The 16311-nt window shown below is 42.9% G+C and overlaps 1 protein-coding gene across 2 annotated transcripts in view; it reads left to right on the top strand.

The window, feature by feature from the left end:
- Positions 1–16311, top strand: part of slc8a3 (solute carrier family 8 member 3) — a 105733-nt gene that overhangs the window by 63857 nt on the left and 25565 nt on the right. For both annotated transcript variants that reach the window (XR_011603032.1, XM_070979051.1), the window contains exon 3: positions 4293–4399. Coding sequence is in view for 1 of the 2 variants with exons in the window: in XM_070979051.1 (XP_070835152.1) it covers positions 4293–4399 (107 nt within the window). In the remaining variant the exon portion in view is untranslated. The remainder of the gene's footprint in view (positions 1–4292; positions 4400–16311) is intronic.

Raw genomic sequence — 16311 nt, 5'->3', positions numbered from 1 at the left:
GCACGCCATCTGCCGCACACTGTCACACCCTCTGTGTCTTTTCTGTCAACACACCACAGTGAAACCGTTCGTAGTACGCTACCGTGCACCGCAGCAGCAGCAGCGAGACAGTCCCTGTAAACACTGCACTGTGATTTGTGTTTGTGTGAACAGCAGGTGTTTGATTGTATCCCTATCACTCCACACACACACACACACACACACACACACATGCACACACACTCCTGCTTCGCTCAGATTGGCTTTCTGCAGCTTCCACAGCGGCTGATGCCAGATGTTGGGATGGATGGATGAATTATTGATGTTCGTCACAGACAAATGCAAATGTTGCTTAATGTTCCCCACGCACTGTTCCACGTGTGTGGCCGTGTTTGCTGAGTGTGTGCGATCGCAGGCGGTTTGTGAGTGGTTACGTTCATGTTGTGTTCATGTTGACTCTTCATGAGGTACAGCTGTACTTGACAAATACAGCGCATAAGACTACCGGTGTTGGAATGTAACTGAGTACATTTACTCAAGTCCTGTGCTTAAGTACAAATTTGAGGTACTTGTACTGTAGTCTTTTCTTTTCATGCCGCTTCATACTTCTGCTGCACTACACCTCAGAGAGAAATGATGTCTTTTTCCTCCACTACATTTATCTGCATCTTTATTAACCAGTTGTTTTTCAGATTAAGATTTTTGCACACAAACGTATGAAGAGTGTATAAATATGATATTTTGTTGTAAATTTAACTACGCAACAGTCAATACAAGCACAGCTCAAACCATTACTCCAGTAATGAAAGAAACAATTAGTCCATTACTCAAATAATCAGTCCATGAATGATTAAGTTGATTGGCGTAACATTAATTGCCAACTATTTTGATAATCGTTGTCATTTTTCATGTAAAAGTATGTCATGGTTCCAGCTTCTTAAGTGTGAGGATTAGTTGTTTTTGCCTTATTTTAACCAATTTTCTTATGAATTTGTTTTAATTTTGAGGTTTCGGCTGTTTGTTGGACAAAACAAGATTTGTGAATGCGTCACTTTGGGCTCTGGGTAATTGTGATAGCATTTCTTACTATTTTCAGAATTTTCACAAATCAAACGATCCATCAATTAATGGAGAAAATAATCAGCAGATTAATCCAGAAAGAAAATAATCAGTAGCTGCAGGTATACAAATATTCGCCAGCAGCCTGGGTTTTTGTTTTTGTGCATGAGATTTAAGTCTTCTCTAGACTTTCTCTCTCACACATGCACTCAAATGGACAGCACATCAAACTTTGCGGTGTCAGACAGAAACAAAATAAGCACTTGTGTCATGTCGTTGGATTTTTTTTCTATCACTGTAATCTGTCACAGTCAGTTAGAATTACAGAAAGGCTTTTCCACAGCAGCTCTGTTAGCTTTCTGTACATCATGGGGACAAGTCACAGGTAGCTCGGCCTTGTTGAAGTGGAACACCGGAGTGTAAAATGTAGGTGGCAAGTTAATTTATGTTGTCAGGCTCCAGAGTAACATCACACAAAGGTGCAGCACACTGGTGAACTCTGCAGCTGCTTTAATATATCCACGACACAACATGCCTGTTGAGTATTACACGATTGAGCCCCTCTGTTAAATTAGACCAACATCACCAAACTGCGGAACAGAATCAGATCTAATTGGCCTTTTATGGTGTTGAAGATATTGTCACCGTGTTAAGGTAGTAAGCAGGCAACTGCCCCGGGGTCCCTGAACTCAAGGAACTCAAAAAGCCTGTGTGTCAACTGGTTTGTGCTAATTTAATGCAATGTTTATGTGCATCACTATAACACAAATATCAGCTGACATGATAATTGCTGCACAGTAGGTTCTGCTTTATTACTCTATCTTGAAGCCTTGTCTTAAAGCTGCTCTAATCAATATTTGATAGTGACAGTGTATTATGGATTGTGTGAAAGAGAGCACCTCCAAACTCTGCGTATCTTTATAGCATCTTTCAGCTCATTGTTTTGGTTTTGTGGCCCACAGCTTTACTGGTTTGGTGCGCTCTCGCTGTCATGAGGAGGAGGCTGCTGATTTCAGTGAAAAGCTTTGATAAAAGCCAGCGGTCACTGCCTACCTAGTTAGCAACTAGCTAGTGAATATAGTGGAGCATTTAGCAGCTGAAGTGCAAAATATCTACATAACAGGGACCAAAAACAGAGCTGAAAGTAGAGCGAATTGCACTTAGATTTGTCAGGTTGATCCAAAGACGACCCCAAATTTATGCTACTTCTGTATCTGCTGGATGTGTAAAGAGACCGCATGCCAACCTCTGAATGCTGTGCTTATTTTCTATAGCTGTGTTTAATCAAATACAGCTAAGGCATACACATACACATTGCACAGAAAGGGAAAGGAACCGTTAATAAAGGCCCAGCAGTTCATTTTTCCCCAGGGCGCCTCCAGCAGGTTAATCAGCCATGTAGTTAAGTGTATGCCTGCTTTTTGCATGTGTGTATGGCATTACATAGTGATCGTGTGATGCTAGATTTGCGGTTCCTCCGTGCCCACATGCATGTCAGGCGAGAGCGCCGTTCCTCACTGCAGCCAGGCGGTGAGTGTTTGCCAGGTCCCACTTGTCCATTAGCCTCCAGTGCTTCCTCTTCTCAGTCCCGATGGCGGCGGCGGCGGCACTGCAGACATCTCGCCCAGCAATCTTAGGAAAGCCCTGCCGGTGGGATGTGAAGACAGAGAAAGAGAGATGGATTGCTCTGCTGGGTGTAGTGCGCTAACATGATCTCAGATAGTCGACCTCCCCCTCAGCGAGCAGCATTTATATCCAGAACTACATGTACGCCGGCCAGAGAAAGGGATTTAACTATGCATTACAGCAGCAATAGAAATACATTTTAATTTCTCTAGAGATGCTTGGATTAATAGTATTATTTGCATGGTGTGTGCGGTGTGAGCGTGCACGCGTATAAATATCCCTGTTTGAGTTTGTGTGGGTGTATGAGAGATTGTGCTTTTGCTTGTGTGCGAAAGTGTGCGTCAGTGCTTTGACTGACACCAGCCACGCTATATGTCACGGTGCTGGAAGTACATCAGCGCGACGTCAGGGAACGAGCTGCTTTTTGACTCGATACATGATACATGAGCAGCTATCCATAATAAATGCTGCCGTGCCACTTATCTTATTAGCAGAAGTCCTGCTTTCCAAGCACCCCCCCTAAATAACATGCGGAAAAATGGTGTTTTTGCTTGGATGAAGAGGAAAAGCGCCTTCCCATGCGATGTCAGACGCATAATAAAGTATGTCATCCCCATTTCAGGCCTAGCTGCGCCCCTGTCGACTATTGTTGCCTTGTCTGCCGCTCGCAGGGAATGCTTTCTGAGGCCTAAGAGAGCGGATGCAGCGATGGCTTGAGCTTTGTCGGCTTGTTTTCGTTTGCATGAATCCAATTGAATTCAGCGAAGCTATTCCTCGAGGAGTTCCCGCTGTGATATGGCGAGGCACGGAGGCATCTGGGTACCTACTGACCACTTAACTGCCTGCACTCGTCAATAACTCTTTAAAAAGATCAATTAGGGCGATCAGTGGCGAGAACGCCGCCGGGGCCGAGGTGCCATATTGAGCTGTTGCTGTGAGATGATGTCACACGCGGCTCCTTTCCAGAGAAAGAGCCTCACCCCTCCAGACATTTGACTTCATTAAAGGGGTGTTCTCCTCAAACCGGAGCAATAAACTCGGCAATAAGCTGCCTCTCTCTTATCTGCCTCGTCTGTGCCTCGAGTGGAGGAGGTGGGGAGGGGGAGTCCTCGCAGTGTCCAGCCAGCCGTCTCATTGAAAGTGTTCTGACTGAAACATCGAGCCATAAAAATCGATTTAGATAGCGACACTTTCTTTCATTTATCGTTCGCTCACCTTTTTGCCCTTGTGAAATGTCCGTTTACACATTTTACAACCTGATTGATTACATGCTGCTGTTTTCACTTCATTGTGTTCTTTTATCCTCCCTGCCACGGAGCGCTTTTCACCCTCCGTTTCGCTTGTATCAGACGCTGTGATAAATGTGGTTGTCATGACACCCGTGGCAGCCAATGAGCTCACTGGAACCCGCGAGCGTGTCGAGTCCAGCCGGTGACAGACAGGCCGGCCCACAGCAAGCTGACCTTTCACCTCCTAACCTTTCTTCCATGCTGATTATACTTACAGTGCACTTCCTGTGTCCCTCCATCACAAATTAACCTTTCTCTTCTTCTCTCTCTCCCTCTTCCCCCTTTCCTTTCACGCCCGTTCCCTTCCTGTTTCCTCCCCTGTTGTTCTCCCTCTTGCAGCAAAGTTATTCACGTGAAAATTATTGACGATGAGGAGTATGAGAAAAACAAGAACTTCTTCCTGGAGCTGGCCGAGCCTCGCATGGTAGACATGAGTCTGCAGAAAGGTGCAGTAGTGAACCTATTTCTTTCTCTCTTATGTCTTTGTCTCTCGCCCTCACACGTTGTCACTGTCTTTTCTCTTGCTGTTAGTAGCCTCCCACTCTCCCCAGGGCTCCTCTTTGCCCAGTTCCTTTACCTGAACTCTCACTCTGCTGTATCTTGTCCACCTGCGCCTGCCTCCCTCTACTTTTACACACCGCTGTGCATCCAGGGACTCTACATCTTACAGCCATGTTTTCATATTACACCCAGACGTCCCGCACAATCAAGCCACAAACACTCCATTCCCAGATGATGCTGTCATCTGCATAAAAAGACAACAGGGAGTCGAGGAGCTGCTGTGATTTTCCATCTTAAGTAGCCGTTATTATATAAGATAAGACACCTTTTACCTAAATGCAGAGTCTAGTAGCTATTTTTAAGTTTGTGCGCCTTCCTGGGTGAAAAATTCAAGCAAATTGCTTGAGATTATTGGTTTATTTTTTGCTCGTCAGCCGTATAACTCACTGTCTGAATTAAATAGTTCGTATGAAAGTCTAACTTCGCGAACCTCTTTTTCTGATGGTATCTTGTGTGCAGCTCATATTGAGGTCATGTGTTCTGTGGCAGGGGCCATGTTACTCACTGCAAGATTATTCCTCTGCACAACAAGCTTGTCTTTAGGCTTTTTTTTTTTCAGCTAGGTGAATACAAAAATAAAAGTAGGACGTAGAAGAATTCAAATCAGAGCAAGTTTTAATCATAAGTTTTGTTTGTTTTCTTGTTTCCGGCTTGTCGTTGGTAATGTCTGCTGAAAGAACCCAGCAGGCATTTTCTTAAGATTTGTGCACGGTTATCTAATGCAGTGTTATCTAACCACGCTCAGGGCCAGGGGATGGGAGAGGCTCACAAGCTGGTGCGGAGGGTGCAGAATCTAACACTTGGCTTTTGCCTCCAAACATTACAGCTCATTATGTTTACGTTATTGGGTCTGGCAGCGCTGTCTGACTAGTGCCGGCTCCCCGTGTTCTCAGAGTCATGATGAAGAGCAGCTACTATGCAGGTCTTTATGAGTGACGGCTGCATCACTCCAAACACTCCTCCGCTGCTCTGTGATGCTTCTTGTGTTTTTCATTCTCTGTCTGTGTTGGGTTAGGGTTACACGCATGCTGATAAACAAACACGCGAACTGTCTGTCACACTTCTCTCTTTGGCTCTTTGTAATATCAGTAAAGTCTGAATTCGTGCAAGAGTAGAAAACTTAGTGGTGTCTCTGATCTAAATCTAAGTTCAACAGGTGTAAATATAATCACATATAAATGCATTCATATTGTTTTACTATGCGGTTCCTTATTGGTCATTATATGTCCATCCTCAAACAACTACCTATAACCAACCTGTTAACTGATCTCTGGCTTTAGCTTTATGTTTATAGCTCAGACTCTCTACCAGAAACAAAATAACAATATTTTCCAAAATGCCGAATTTTTCCTTTGACACTAACCTTGGCCTAAACTTTAATTTAGGTCTGATCATAACCTTAATGCCAAGTCTTTAATCTCAATTAACTTTAGCACTCCCCATAACTCAAAGACTCTCCTGCTCCTGAATATAAAAAGTTGAATTCATAATAGAAAAAGAAAGCATGCCTTTGTTCAATTCAGCACGCTTACAGTCAGGGTTACCTTACTGTACCTACTTGGTTGCACTTGGTCTGGTATGGCCAGTAGCTTATGGTGGCTAATGTTAGCTAATGCTTGCGAACTTAAGACAGATATTCGCTGTGTACTCGATTACTGAGTCTGTTTACTGACTTTATTTTACTCTTTATTTGTGCTGCCGTTAAACTACAATTTAGAAATTATTAATATGTCATCGGACTTTTCATGGAAAAGTTAGAGGATCTTGCTTTAAAGTGAGACTATGAAAAAACGAAAAAACACAATCTCTCTTCTACAAATGAAATGTTGAATTAATAATTACTGAAACACGCCGTTTGATGCTACAGCCTTTATTGGTCTGGTTTGATGAGTAGCTCGCTGATGCTTCTGCTGTGTGACTCACATTACTGAGTTATTTTTCTGTCTTTTTCACTCTCTCTGCGTATGCTTACTGTGTCACAGATAAACATTTCAGTAGTTTTATCACAAAACTAAAACAAGAAGCACACATCTCATGCCAATTTGTGTCACATAATTGCCATTTGTGGCCACAGGGGCTGTTGTAAAGCAAAATGTCTTCACTTCCACACTCTTCGAAGAGTGTGAGAACATAGATACACTAGTCACTGATTGATTTGGTCTGCAGTGTCTCTCCAGTAACCCTGAAATGCTCCAGAAATCATTTTTTTCCAGTCAAAAAGTGAAACAATCACATCAAGCCAACAAAAAAAAAAAAGAGCCGCACAGCGAAAACGCGCTGCATTCTTCATGAGCGCCCTTCATTTCTTGCAGCCATCGAGGTTTCTGCAGCAGGATTGTTGAGTTCAGTGCACCGAACACGAGTCGGGATTGTTACAGACAGGAAAGGTGTAGAGGAAGAGCAGGAAGAGAGAGATCTCTGCTCAGACGGAGGGAGAGATGAAGATAGGTAACGACAGCTGGAGCTAAGGAAGACACATGCCAATGGCCAGGTTTAGTCTGAACAGATCAAAACAGCTGCTTTGTTTGGGTCATACACTGACAGGGGAAAGAAAGTGAAACCTTGTGTGTGTTTTTGGCTCTGGGAGCTCAGACGATCCTATGAAACACTGGATTTCAAACTGCAGCCAGTTAACATAGTGATACACCTTTGCACCTGTTGGCATAATTATGTATATTTACTGCAAAAACTGATTAAAATGTTGCTCAGTCTGATACTAGAAAGAAGAAACACAACAGCGCCTCTAATGACGGCGCAGCCAGTGTTGACAATGAATAATACGTCCACTTACTTTTTTTTAATGCAGGAGGTAATGAATGTTTGATCAAGGGTAATAAATGTTTGATCTATATATGATGAGGAGGTAATGATAAAGCTATTCTGTATTTTTTCCCGTGCAGGATAATCTTTTATGAATGCGCTGATGAAATCGCTTCGATTCAAGATTAGAGAGCGAGCCCGTGTTGAGCACGAGGGTTACATATATCGTCCCGTTGCCACAGTAGGTGCTGCTGGATCGCAGTGACATGAATGATATGATAATTTTTCACTTTTCATATAATGTGGCGATTATATTGTTGTTCATAACCGCTGATGTGGGGCTGATTGGGTTTGTTTTTCTCCTTATTAAAGCCGGAGTGGAGCAGCAGAATTGATGAATATTCCATGAGAGTCTTTGTTTTGTTTGGCTTTTTTTCATATGCAACAGCCTTGCTCCATTTTCCTATGCAGCCTTTCCACCAATGATACTTTGCAACCAAAGAAAATTCTTTCTTTACCTATTATTTTCCTATTATAGGAACACAAAAACAACTGTCAGGGCTCATTTTAACTATCTGGTCTTTTTTATTCATTACCAGCCGTTGCATCATTCATTGCAGCTTTTCTGGATTTGTTCATGGGACGCTAACAGCAGAAACCTGGCAGATGTGAGCAAGTCTTAAGCTGGCAGGTCTGACTGTGGACACTGTTTGAGTAATGAAAGCAATCAAGCCAACAGTCACCCTGACATGTCAGTCTGGAGTTGTTTACTGTCGGCTCCATCTATGCCCTTCTCTAACTTATACTGAAGTGGTCAATACCATTAGCACCTCTGGTGAGGTGGCCAGGCAAGCTGCTCCACTGCTGCCGCAGCTGAAGAGTCACAACGAGAGCCACTGCCAAGTCTGGACATGCCATTATAGGACTTTATTGTGGTGACTTTGGGACATGTTGATGCTCATGCCAGATATGTTTTGGATGTTTTATTCATGAGACATTGATTTTATTCTCTTGGTTAATTTGGACAGGTGACAACATTTCCATTTGGCACCAGCTAAACTAAGACTGCCTGAAAATGAGTTCTGAGCAAACTGTGGTGCAGTGTATTATGGAGGGACAATATAATCGGAGCCAACTGCATAAAATAAATCCAAAGCACATTTTGTTCATACAAAAGAGTGATGTTGACATCTGGTAGCCAGCAGTAACTCGTGCCTAGAAAGCGTTGCATTACAGTTGAACTGAGCACAAATTGCAGCCTGCAGTGGTTCTTGTATTTAGCAAAGTCTGAAGGAGTTTTGAACTGGTGTGAATACTAAAGAAGTAAATTCAAAGAGACCACATAAGTAGGTTTCAACTCACACTTTTTGTGACCAAACTTCCATCAAAGGGTCACCAAAACAATCTATGAGGCCTTGTCACAGTTAAAACAAACTGTGGTTTTCTTGTTGGGGGCCAGTTTTAACCAGATTTGGCCAATATGCAACCAACTAACCGCTGGGATTATAGTGTGGACAAAGGAAAGCAAAGCGTGGCTTTGATTTTGCTTTAACCAAAACTAAGCCTGACACATTAAGTGCAAGGACACCAGGACAAGACCTCATACATACACAGACGATATGTTATTTTACATGTATTTAATACAGAGCGGCACCATTGAGGATTATCGTTGAACCAGACAAACAGGGTTCATGCCCACGTGTCAGCAACTATCTATCCCGCTGTAGTGCCCTCAAGCAAGGCAGTGGACCCTGCAGGGGTACTGCTCTGTGTCTGACTGTGACCTCTATCGGACAAAAACAAAATTACCCTTCAGAGAAATCAATGAATATTCAATAGCTGCATGAGAAATGTGGCTTAAAATGTAGGAGAGTCATTATAGCATTAATTGTTAAATTGATAAAATGTGAAATATTGAGAAATTACCATCACCTGTCCCCCATGGTTAACTCAGAATAGTATAAGAACAGGAAAAATCTTCACATTTTAAAGCTGAACCGAGTGACTGTTTGGCATTTCTGCTTGATAAAGGATCAACTAATCAACTGATCGACTAATCTTTTTAGCAGCCGAGATTAAAACGTCCTGAATGACCGTCATTTATTGTTCTAGTTTGTTATGAGCAGGCGATATTAAGTAGAAGAAGATGCGGTAAATAAATGATGAGAGTCCTCTTCCTGCGGATGAAAACTGTCATGGTGAGGTCTGAGGTGCACACAGTTGTGCTGAAAACATGATAAGAATGGACAGATTGAGAAAAAGAGGAAAGAAAGGACAGAGGAGAGAGTTGCTCTACAGTGTCGAAACAGATCAGGAGATGAGGGGAGGGGACGGCTGGGGGGATGGAGAGGATGGGTCGGAGATGTAGGACCTTCATATGACACTGCAAAAACTGTGCTACAAAGCAGTCGTTGGCAGCGTCATCATTCATGCACGGTGGAGTGTTAACGCTGTGCCGTGTGGTTCTCGTGCACTTCGGTGTGTTTCCTCCGCACACGCATGAAGCCGAACGAGGAGCGACACTAAAGTGAGTCTTCTGTGCACCAGCGTGAGTGTTTGGAGGTATTATATTATCATGTGCGTGTGTCTGCATGTGTCAGTGTGTTTGTGCATGCGTGCGTGGCTGTGGGATTAATGCCCCTCTCCCCCTGCAGTAATCCATCTCCCACCCTGCCACTTTCCATTCAAGTCATGCCTAGCGTGGGGAAATGTGCCACCCGTCAGGCCCCTCGCTCAGAGTGAGCTCTCGTGGCAACTAAGGGCACTTCTCATGCTGTTGTTTGAGCTCAGCCGGGTCCTTGTCCCAGTCCTCTCCATGTCTCTCTCTCTCACACACACACATACACACTCATTACCTCTAAATGAGCCGTGAGTCATATTGTTGGAGATTGGGATGCTAAGCCAAAGCAACTCTGAACTCCAGGACTGATGGAAGTTCGAATTCATCCAGAAAACTCACCGTAAGACAGTGAAATGATTTAGATGATGCCTTCATTACAGAACATCCTCCTGTGGGGTAAAAATAGGTATTCAATAGGTATTTGAATAGGTTTGGGGTCATTGTAGTGGGTGTAGACCAAAATGACTCTGCAGGAAATTAGATCGGCCTTCAATCACCCAGAGCCACGACTGCAATTCAGCACCCACCGAAATGTTCAAATGACAGCGCTGCTCATTGTCATCATCATCTACACCAACAGCCATCGTTCACTAATTGGTGCAGGTTCCAGATACGACTGCTTCAATCTATTCCCAGTAAACTGTCTCCAAACTAATAAACAGCGGTCAGTGCATGGTGGAAGAAATATTCAGATATTTTACTTAAGTAAAAACAGCAATACTTACAAGTAAAAGTCCTGCATTGCATGCTTTCATTTTGCCACTGGTGTGTATTAGTAGTGTAAACCTGCAAAGTAACTTGTAACTAAAAAGTGTAGTAGAAAAAAAAAAGTGCAATATTTGCTTCTGAAACGTGATGGATGAAGTAAAATGGAAATACTCTCCAAAAAACAAGTGCTTCAGAATTGTTCTTTAGTACAACACTTGAGTAAATGTACGAAGTTACATTTAGGCAGTAGCAAAAGCTGTTCCTGTGAGGTTTGGGCTAGTTTCTATGAGGCTAACTAGCAAAAATGCTAACAGTAGTAGAAGTAGCTGCAGCTGTTGCTGGTATAGAGTAGTAGTAATAGTAGTAATAGTAATAGTTGTAGTCATTGTAGTAGTAGTAGTTCTAGGAGCAGAAATAATGGTGTTAGCCATTAGCAGGATGAGTGGCAGCTGTAGCATCAGTAGTAAGCGTTTGCAGTGCTTTTGGTGGCAGTGGCACAAATGTAGGATCACTCAGAGTAACATCAATACTGCTTACAGCACAGGCAGAGGTAGTAGTATAGCAGTAGTGGTAGTAGAGGTGGCAATATTAGTTGTATTTCAGCGATGGGAGGCCTCACAAGTGAGCAGATAATTGATTTCAGCAAATGTGTGGTGTTGATCTTGTCAATTAAATCAATTTATAACCAGAAAATCCCATAAAGTGAAACCGATTCAGGAGATTTCCCCCCAGGGAGCCAGAGACGGCGCCTTCATGCGGCCGCTGCCCGGACTCACCACATGCATGAGTAAGTGCGTGTAAGTGTAGATGGGGAAGGCTTAACCACGACATTTCAGTATTAAATATTGATTAGATTTTAAAGAAGCATGCCTCTGAGGTTTGGTTTACTCTCACACCCTCAAGAAACCGCTGGAGGTTTCATGTGAGCCTCCACACGCTCCCCTCCAGCTCATCAGCTTATGAATGATGTCTGCCCTCTCCAACGTGATTGGCCCAGGAGCGGACCACGTCTGAGCTTAGAGCTCATTACCTTCCCTTTTTGCCGGGGTCACGGGCTGCATAAATCTCTATGACTCAGAGAGTTTCATGAACCTGCCCTTTGTGTTGCTTTAAAAGTCAAGTTTCTCATCCCTTTGTCCACAGTCAACCTGAATTTGACCTCCAATGAATCTCCTCCTTTCAGCCTTGTGTCGGTGTCAAGGAAAAGTGCTGTTTGCTTCCTCAGAACAGAGAAATGGAGAGTTAGTGGTGGTGTAGGATTAGCACCATGTTAAGTGAAAGGCCACCTCCTCCACTGTAAATAGTGCTACTCCTGTGGTTGCAAATAAAGCTTCAATACATCAATAATTAGTTGGTTTTAGAGGGTTTTTTTGAGATTTGGATCAGGACAAATTTGCCAATAGATCAATATTTCTGCCTGAATTGATCTTCTCTGATAGAAGACAAAAATTAGTCTTTTAAGTACAGTACTTTATATAGCATTTTGCTATTTCCCAGCACTGGAAAATATTCAATAAATGTAGTAAAACTTTATTTTTTGGATCCCGTAGTTTCCTAATAATTTCCAAGAAACTGATGTGTTGCTCTAAATCCTTGCGAAGGTTCCTGGATATATAAGATATTTGGTGATCTGGACTTCAGTGCTAATTACAGGAAGAAACAGAGACAGTGTTCAGCTGGCACACTTCCAGTTAATTAATTGAAATTAAATGATATAGTACAACCAAGAGACTGTTTTAGTGGGTGTACAGCAGGTCAGCTGAACATGCAACAATGACAGATGTGTCTGTCGGCAAGCCTGCAGCTATTAAATCAACGCTTCATTGGGTTTAAGTTAGAGTCAGATTTTAGCTTTTAATGAAATTCTTCCACTGATAGTAATTATAGAATTTTGTGTTTATTTTTTGTTGTACTAAATTCCATTTTTCATTTTTACTAATGGAGGAAACATCGAGGAAATTTATAAAAAAAATTGCAAAATGTGTAAAGTTCAGGGTACCCATAAATGGAGTGTCAGTTTTTAGCTTTAATTTTCAGAAAATTAAGGAACATCATCACAGCAACTGAATGTCTTTGGGTTTTGGACCTTATTTTGGGCTCTGAGAAGTTGTTTTGTAGATGCTTTGTAGAATCAATCAATCAATCGATTAAGAAAATATATATATATCATAATACCAGCCACCCCTGTGGAATTGTTCATTAAATGAACTATGTGATTGGGTAACAAATTTCTGTAACTATCAGATTTATCCCTGATGTAATTTATTAAGTCATTAAGATTCTTTCCATCCGGATTATAATCTGCAGCCTTTGTGGGGTCGTACACCCTCCCTCCCTGGTTGCTGCCCTCCAGGGAACTCATGTCTGTTCAAAGGGCTGAAGTGCTCAATCCTGGGCCTGGAGGAACTCTAAATGACTGGTATTGAATCAATTAGCTGCCTAATTGGGCTGAGATAAAGACTCCATTTCCTTATCACCGGCCCCACCAGCCATTACAGATGCCACTGGGGATCTCCCAGTGGATGTGCCAGTGGGTCATAGTGAAGCTGCTGATGGTTTCGGCAACCTCACTGTAATCCAAGAAGGAGGAAGTATGCACTGAAAAACAGTGGAATCAACTATTTTGCCATTAACTTAAATATATAAGTTTTCCTAATATCAACACTATTCAGTATTGGCAGACTTGCCAGCATGTAGTGTTGGAGAGTTTCTCCTCGTGGTTGTTTTGTTTCATAATGAAAGCTAACCGTGATGAAGGTCAGCGTTTGCCCAGTTTCATGTTTCCAACTTTGAACTAATTCTTTCACTTTTGCTCAGTTATCTCTCATTTTTAAGGTAGCGGGGACATTTTCAATCAGCTTAAAACACTTCACAGCGTAGAAATGTTGAGGCAGCGAAGTAGCACAGGACAACAAACGCTGGATTAATTCATGCTGACCTCAGTCGGTTTGTCTGGAGGACAGGTGGTCTGGAGGACGCTGTCTGCTGTAGATTTTCCACAAAGTACTTCTGTGCTCCCTTCTTTTTGTGTTTTTATAAGCTCATCTGATTAAAAAACAAGACCTCGACTGTAGCATCCTGTGTACTGGTTAAGTGTGTGTGTGTGTGTGTGGGTTGGATTACAGTACCATTTACTTGATGGTACAGTGGAACCTCCCACAGCAACACCAGCGTGTAAGGACACATCTGTTACCCTGCATCCCGTGGGAAAGGTATGGAGACTGAGGATTTCTGCCATTTGAACAGACATGGAGAGAACAAGCTGCTGCAATCCTCACAAGGACAGACAGGAAGTGGTAATCTGGAGATCTGTGGATTAAATGTCATTTGCTGATCAAATGACACATTTCACGTGGGTCTCACTTTATTCAGTATAGGGCCTTTTAACGAGGGCTTAGCATCATTACACTACAGACCCTCCCACTAAGCAATCCATCATTACCTGAGCTAATGGCACCGGAGCCACTCATCTCCTCAAACCTGCCGTTTTGTCAGTCCCCTGGTGCTTTTACCATCAGTTTCCAGAGGCTCGCCGAGTTCTGCCCTTGTTTCGGCAACTGACGGCAGAAGCACAGACACCTCGGTGAGTGAGCGATGGGGAACAGCTGTCGCTCCCCGCAGGAGCAGCGACCTCGCCGCCTGCCGGCAGACAGTTCAGGGACGTGACCCCAAGACCTCGGCCTGCTTTTGAGACCACAGCTCAGTTTAGGAAGAGCAGAAAATGGGATGGTGGATGGACGGTGACATTGGGCTGACAATGAAGACTTCCGAAGATATCTGGAAAGTTGAGCAATATTTTTCCAGATTTTTTCAGATATAACATTTTTCTGTGCGGCATCGTGTTTTCAGTTTAATATGGAGAAGTGCAGCACTGAAGGCAGCTTGTATTTGAATGCTTCGAGCAAAAGTTTGACATTTTGGGGAAATGCACTGAGAAGATTGATGCCACTTTCATTTCAAGATCACAGCCAACAGCCGGTTTGCTTAGTTAGCTTCCTGAAAGCAAACTTCAAGATGCCTTTTCTCCAAAGCTCATCAACAGGAAGTTACCAACTTAAAGGAATCGTTTGATTTGGAGTTCTTGAGGGAGTTTTTTTATTTCTTTTTTAAAACAATTTAGAAGCAGCTGCTGATGGAAAACCGAATGTCTCGTCATCGCTGCTGTGTGTATGTCTGTCCTCTCACCATTATCTTGCTACAAATTGGTGTCAAATCTGACTTTAGATACGAATTAACACAAGCAGACCTTCAATTAAATGGCTATGAGCTGTAATTTGGAATACCATGTAAAGGTCTGCGGTGTGACTGAAGCCTTTAGTTGCTGTTCAGTCTGAGAGCTGGTCGCATAATAATTAAAAGCCAGTTTCCCAATCTCAGTATTAAAATTTTGGTTTTCAGGCACCAGATTGTCTCGGACGCTGTGCGGCGCAAACTTGATCTATAGTTAAAAAGACATGTAAGGTACTCAGGTTGTTTGCCAAGAAGCGCTTTGTAAATAGATAGAATGCAGAGCTGTTCTCCTCTCACTGCCAACGACTGCCATCTAACTTTCTCATACAATAAACAACAGTGTGCTCTAAAAGCCGTCCCCAGTTATGAACTTAAGGGCAGAATGATAGACTGCATCGAGAGGTTTAAGACTGGAGGAAGAAGGATGCATATAAATTGTGTCACCGTTGTCCATAAGGGGTAAAAAGGTTCACTTGCCCTCTGCATATCTGGGTGACACATGCCTTATTTCTATTAAAAAATGCAGTTTTAAGGAGCAGTGCAGAGGTAGCTCTTAAAATTGAGTCAATTAACTCAAATGCAATTCAGTTCTTTGAATATTTTGTCTTTCTCTAAAGCACTACTTTGACATTTGAGCTTAGAGAACATCTCTGATGAACTATTTTCTCTTGTCGTAATTGGCGGGGATCCGTGTTGAACGTTGCACACCTGCCTCATGAACTTGCGTCATTCCTGGTGGGGGGTTAGCAGTTTGCTCCCAGTCTAAAATCTGTTAAATCTCTTCTCTGTTGTCAGCAGAGTCTCCGGGTTCGTTCTCGGCTTATTTTCAAAGTGCACAAGGCTCTCTTTGAATACAGATGACACAATTAATACTCAAATCTGAGAGGGATTACCTTAATATGTCAAGAGACTTCCAAAATTAGAACGGTGTGACAGTGAAACTATTCCCCACGCGAGAAATGGATTTAAGTAAAGATTATGCAATTATTATGCAATCGTAAGATATGCGCCCGTAGGACCGTGTGTCACAGGTGACCTGCAGGATTCAGTCGGTGAGTCGCTGATCTGGATTCAGGTTTGTTTGTGTGTGTGTCTGTGTTTGCTCATGTGTTTAATTGCAAATTCTGGAGGTGTATGTTCCTCTTTTCACTCCTCCTAATAGGAAACGAGTGTAGAGAAGCCACAAACACATCTTACTTACACGCTCTGCTTTTCTTTCACTCTTATCTTTCCCAGTCAAAGCTCACGTTTTGCACTGGATTTGGAGTCGGTGGTCAGGGATATAGGCAGATGTGGTGTTCACCTCCCTGCCTGCTCCACCAGCCATGGCACAAATGTCACGACTCAGAGGGCCTTCGGTTGCCTCAGTACCACAGAGAAATCACACTGGCACGGATGAATAGATTTAATTCAAATGGGGGCCCAGCGCTATTCATGCATTCGCAGACCCCGACTTCATTAAAGCTCCACTTCTTCCTG

This window comes from Chaetodon trifascialis, chromosome 14 (assembly GCF_039877785.1).
Source record: "Chaetodon trifascialis isolate fChaTrf1 chromosome 14, fChaTrf1.hap1, whole genome shotgun sequence".
Lineage (NCBI taxonomy): Eukaryota > Metazoa > Chordata > Actinopteri > Chaetodontiformes > Chaetodontidae > Chaetodon > Chaetodon trifascialis.
This window is presented reverse-complemented; position numbering and strand designations above follow the sequence as displayed.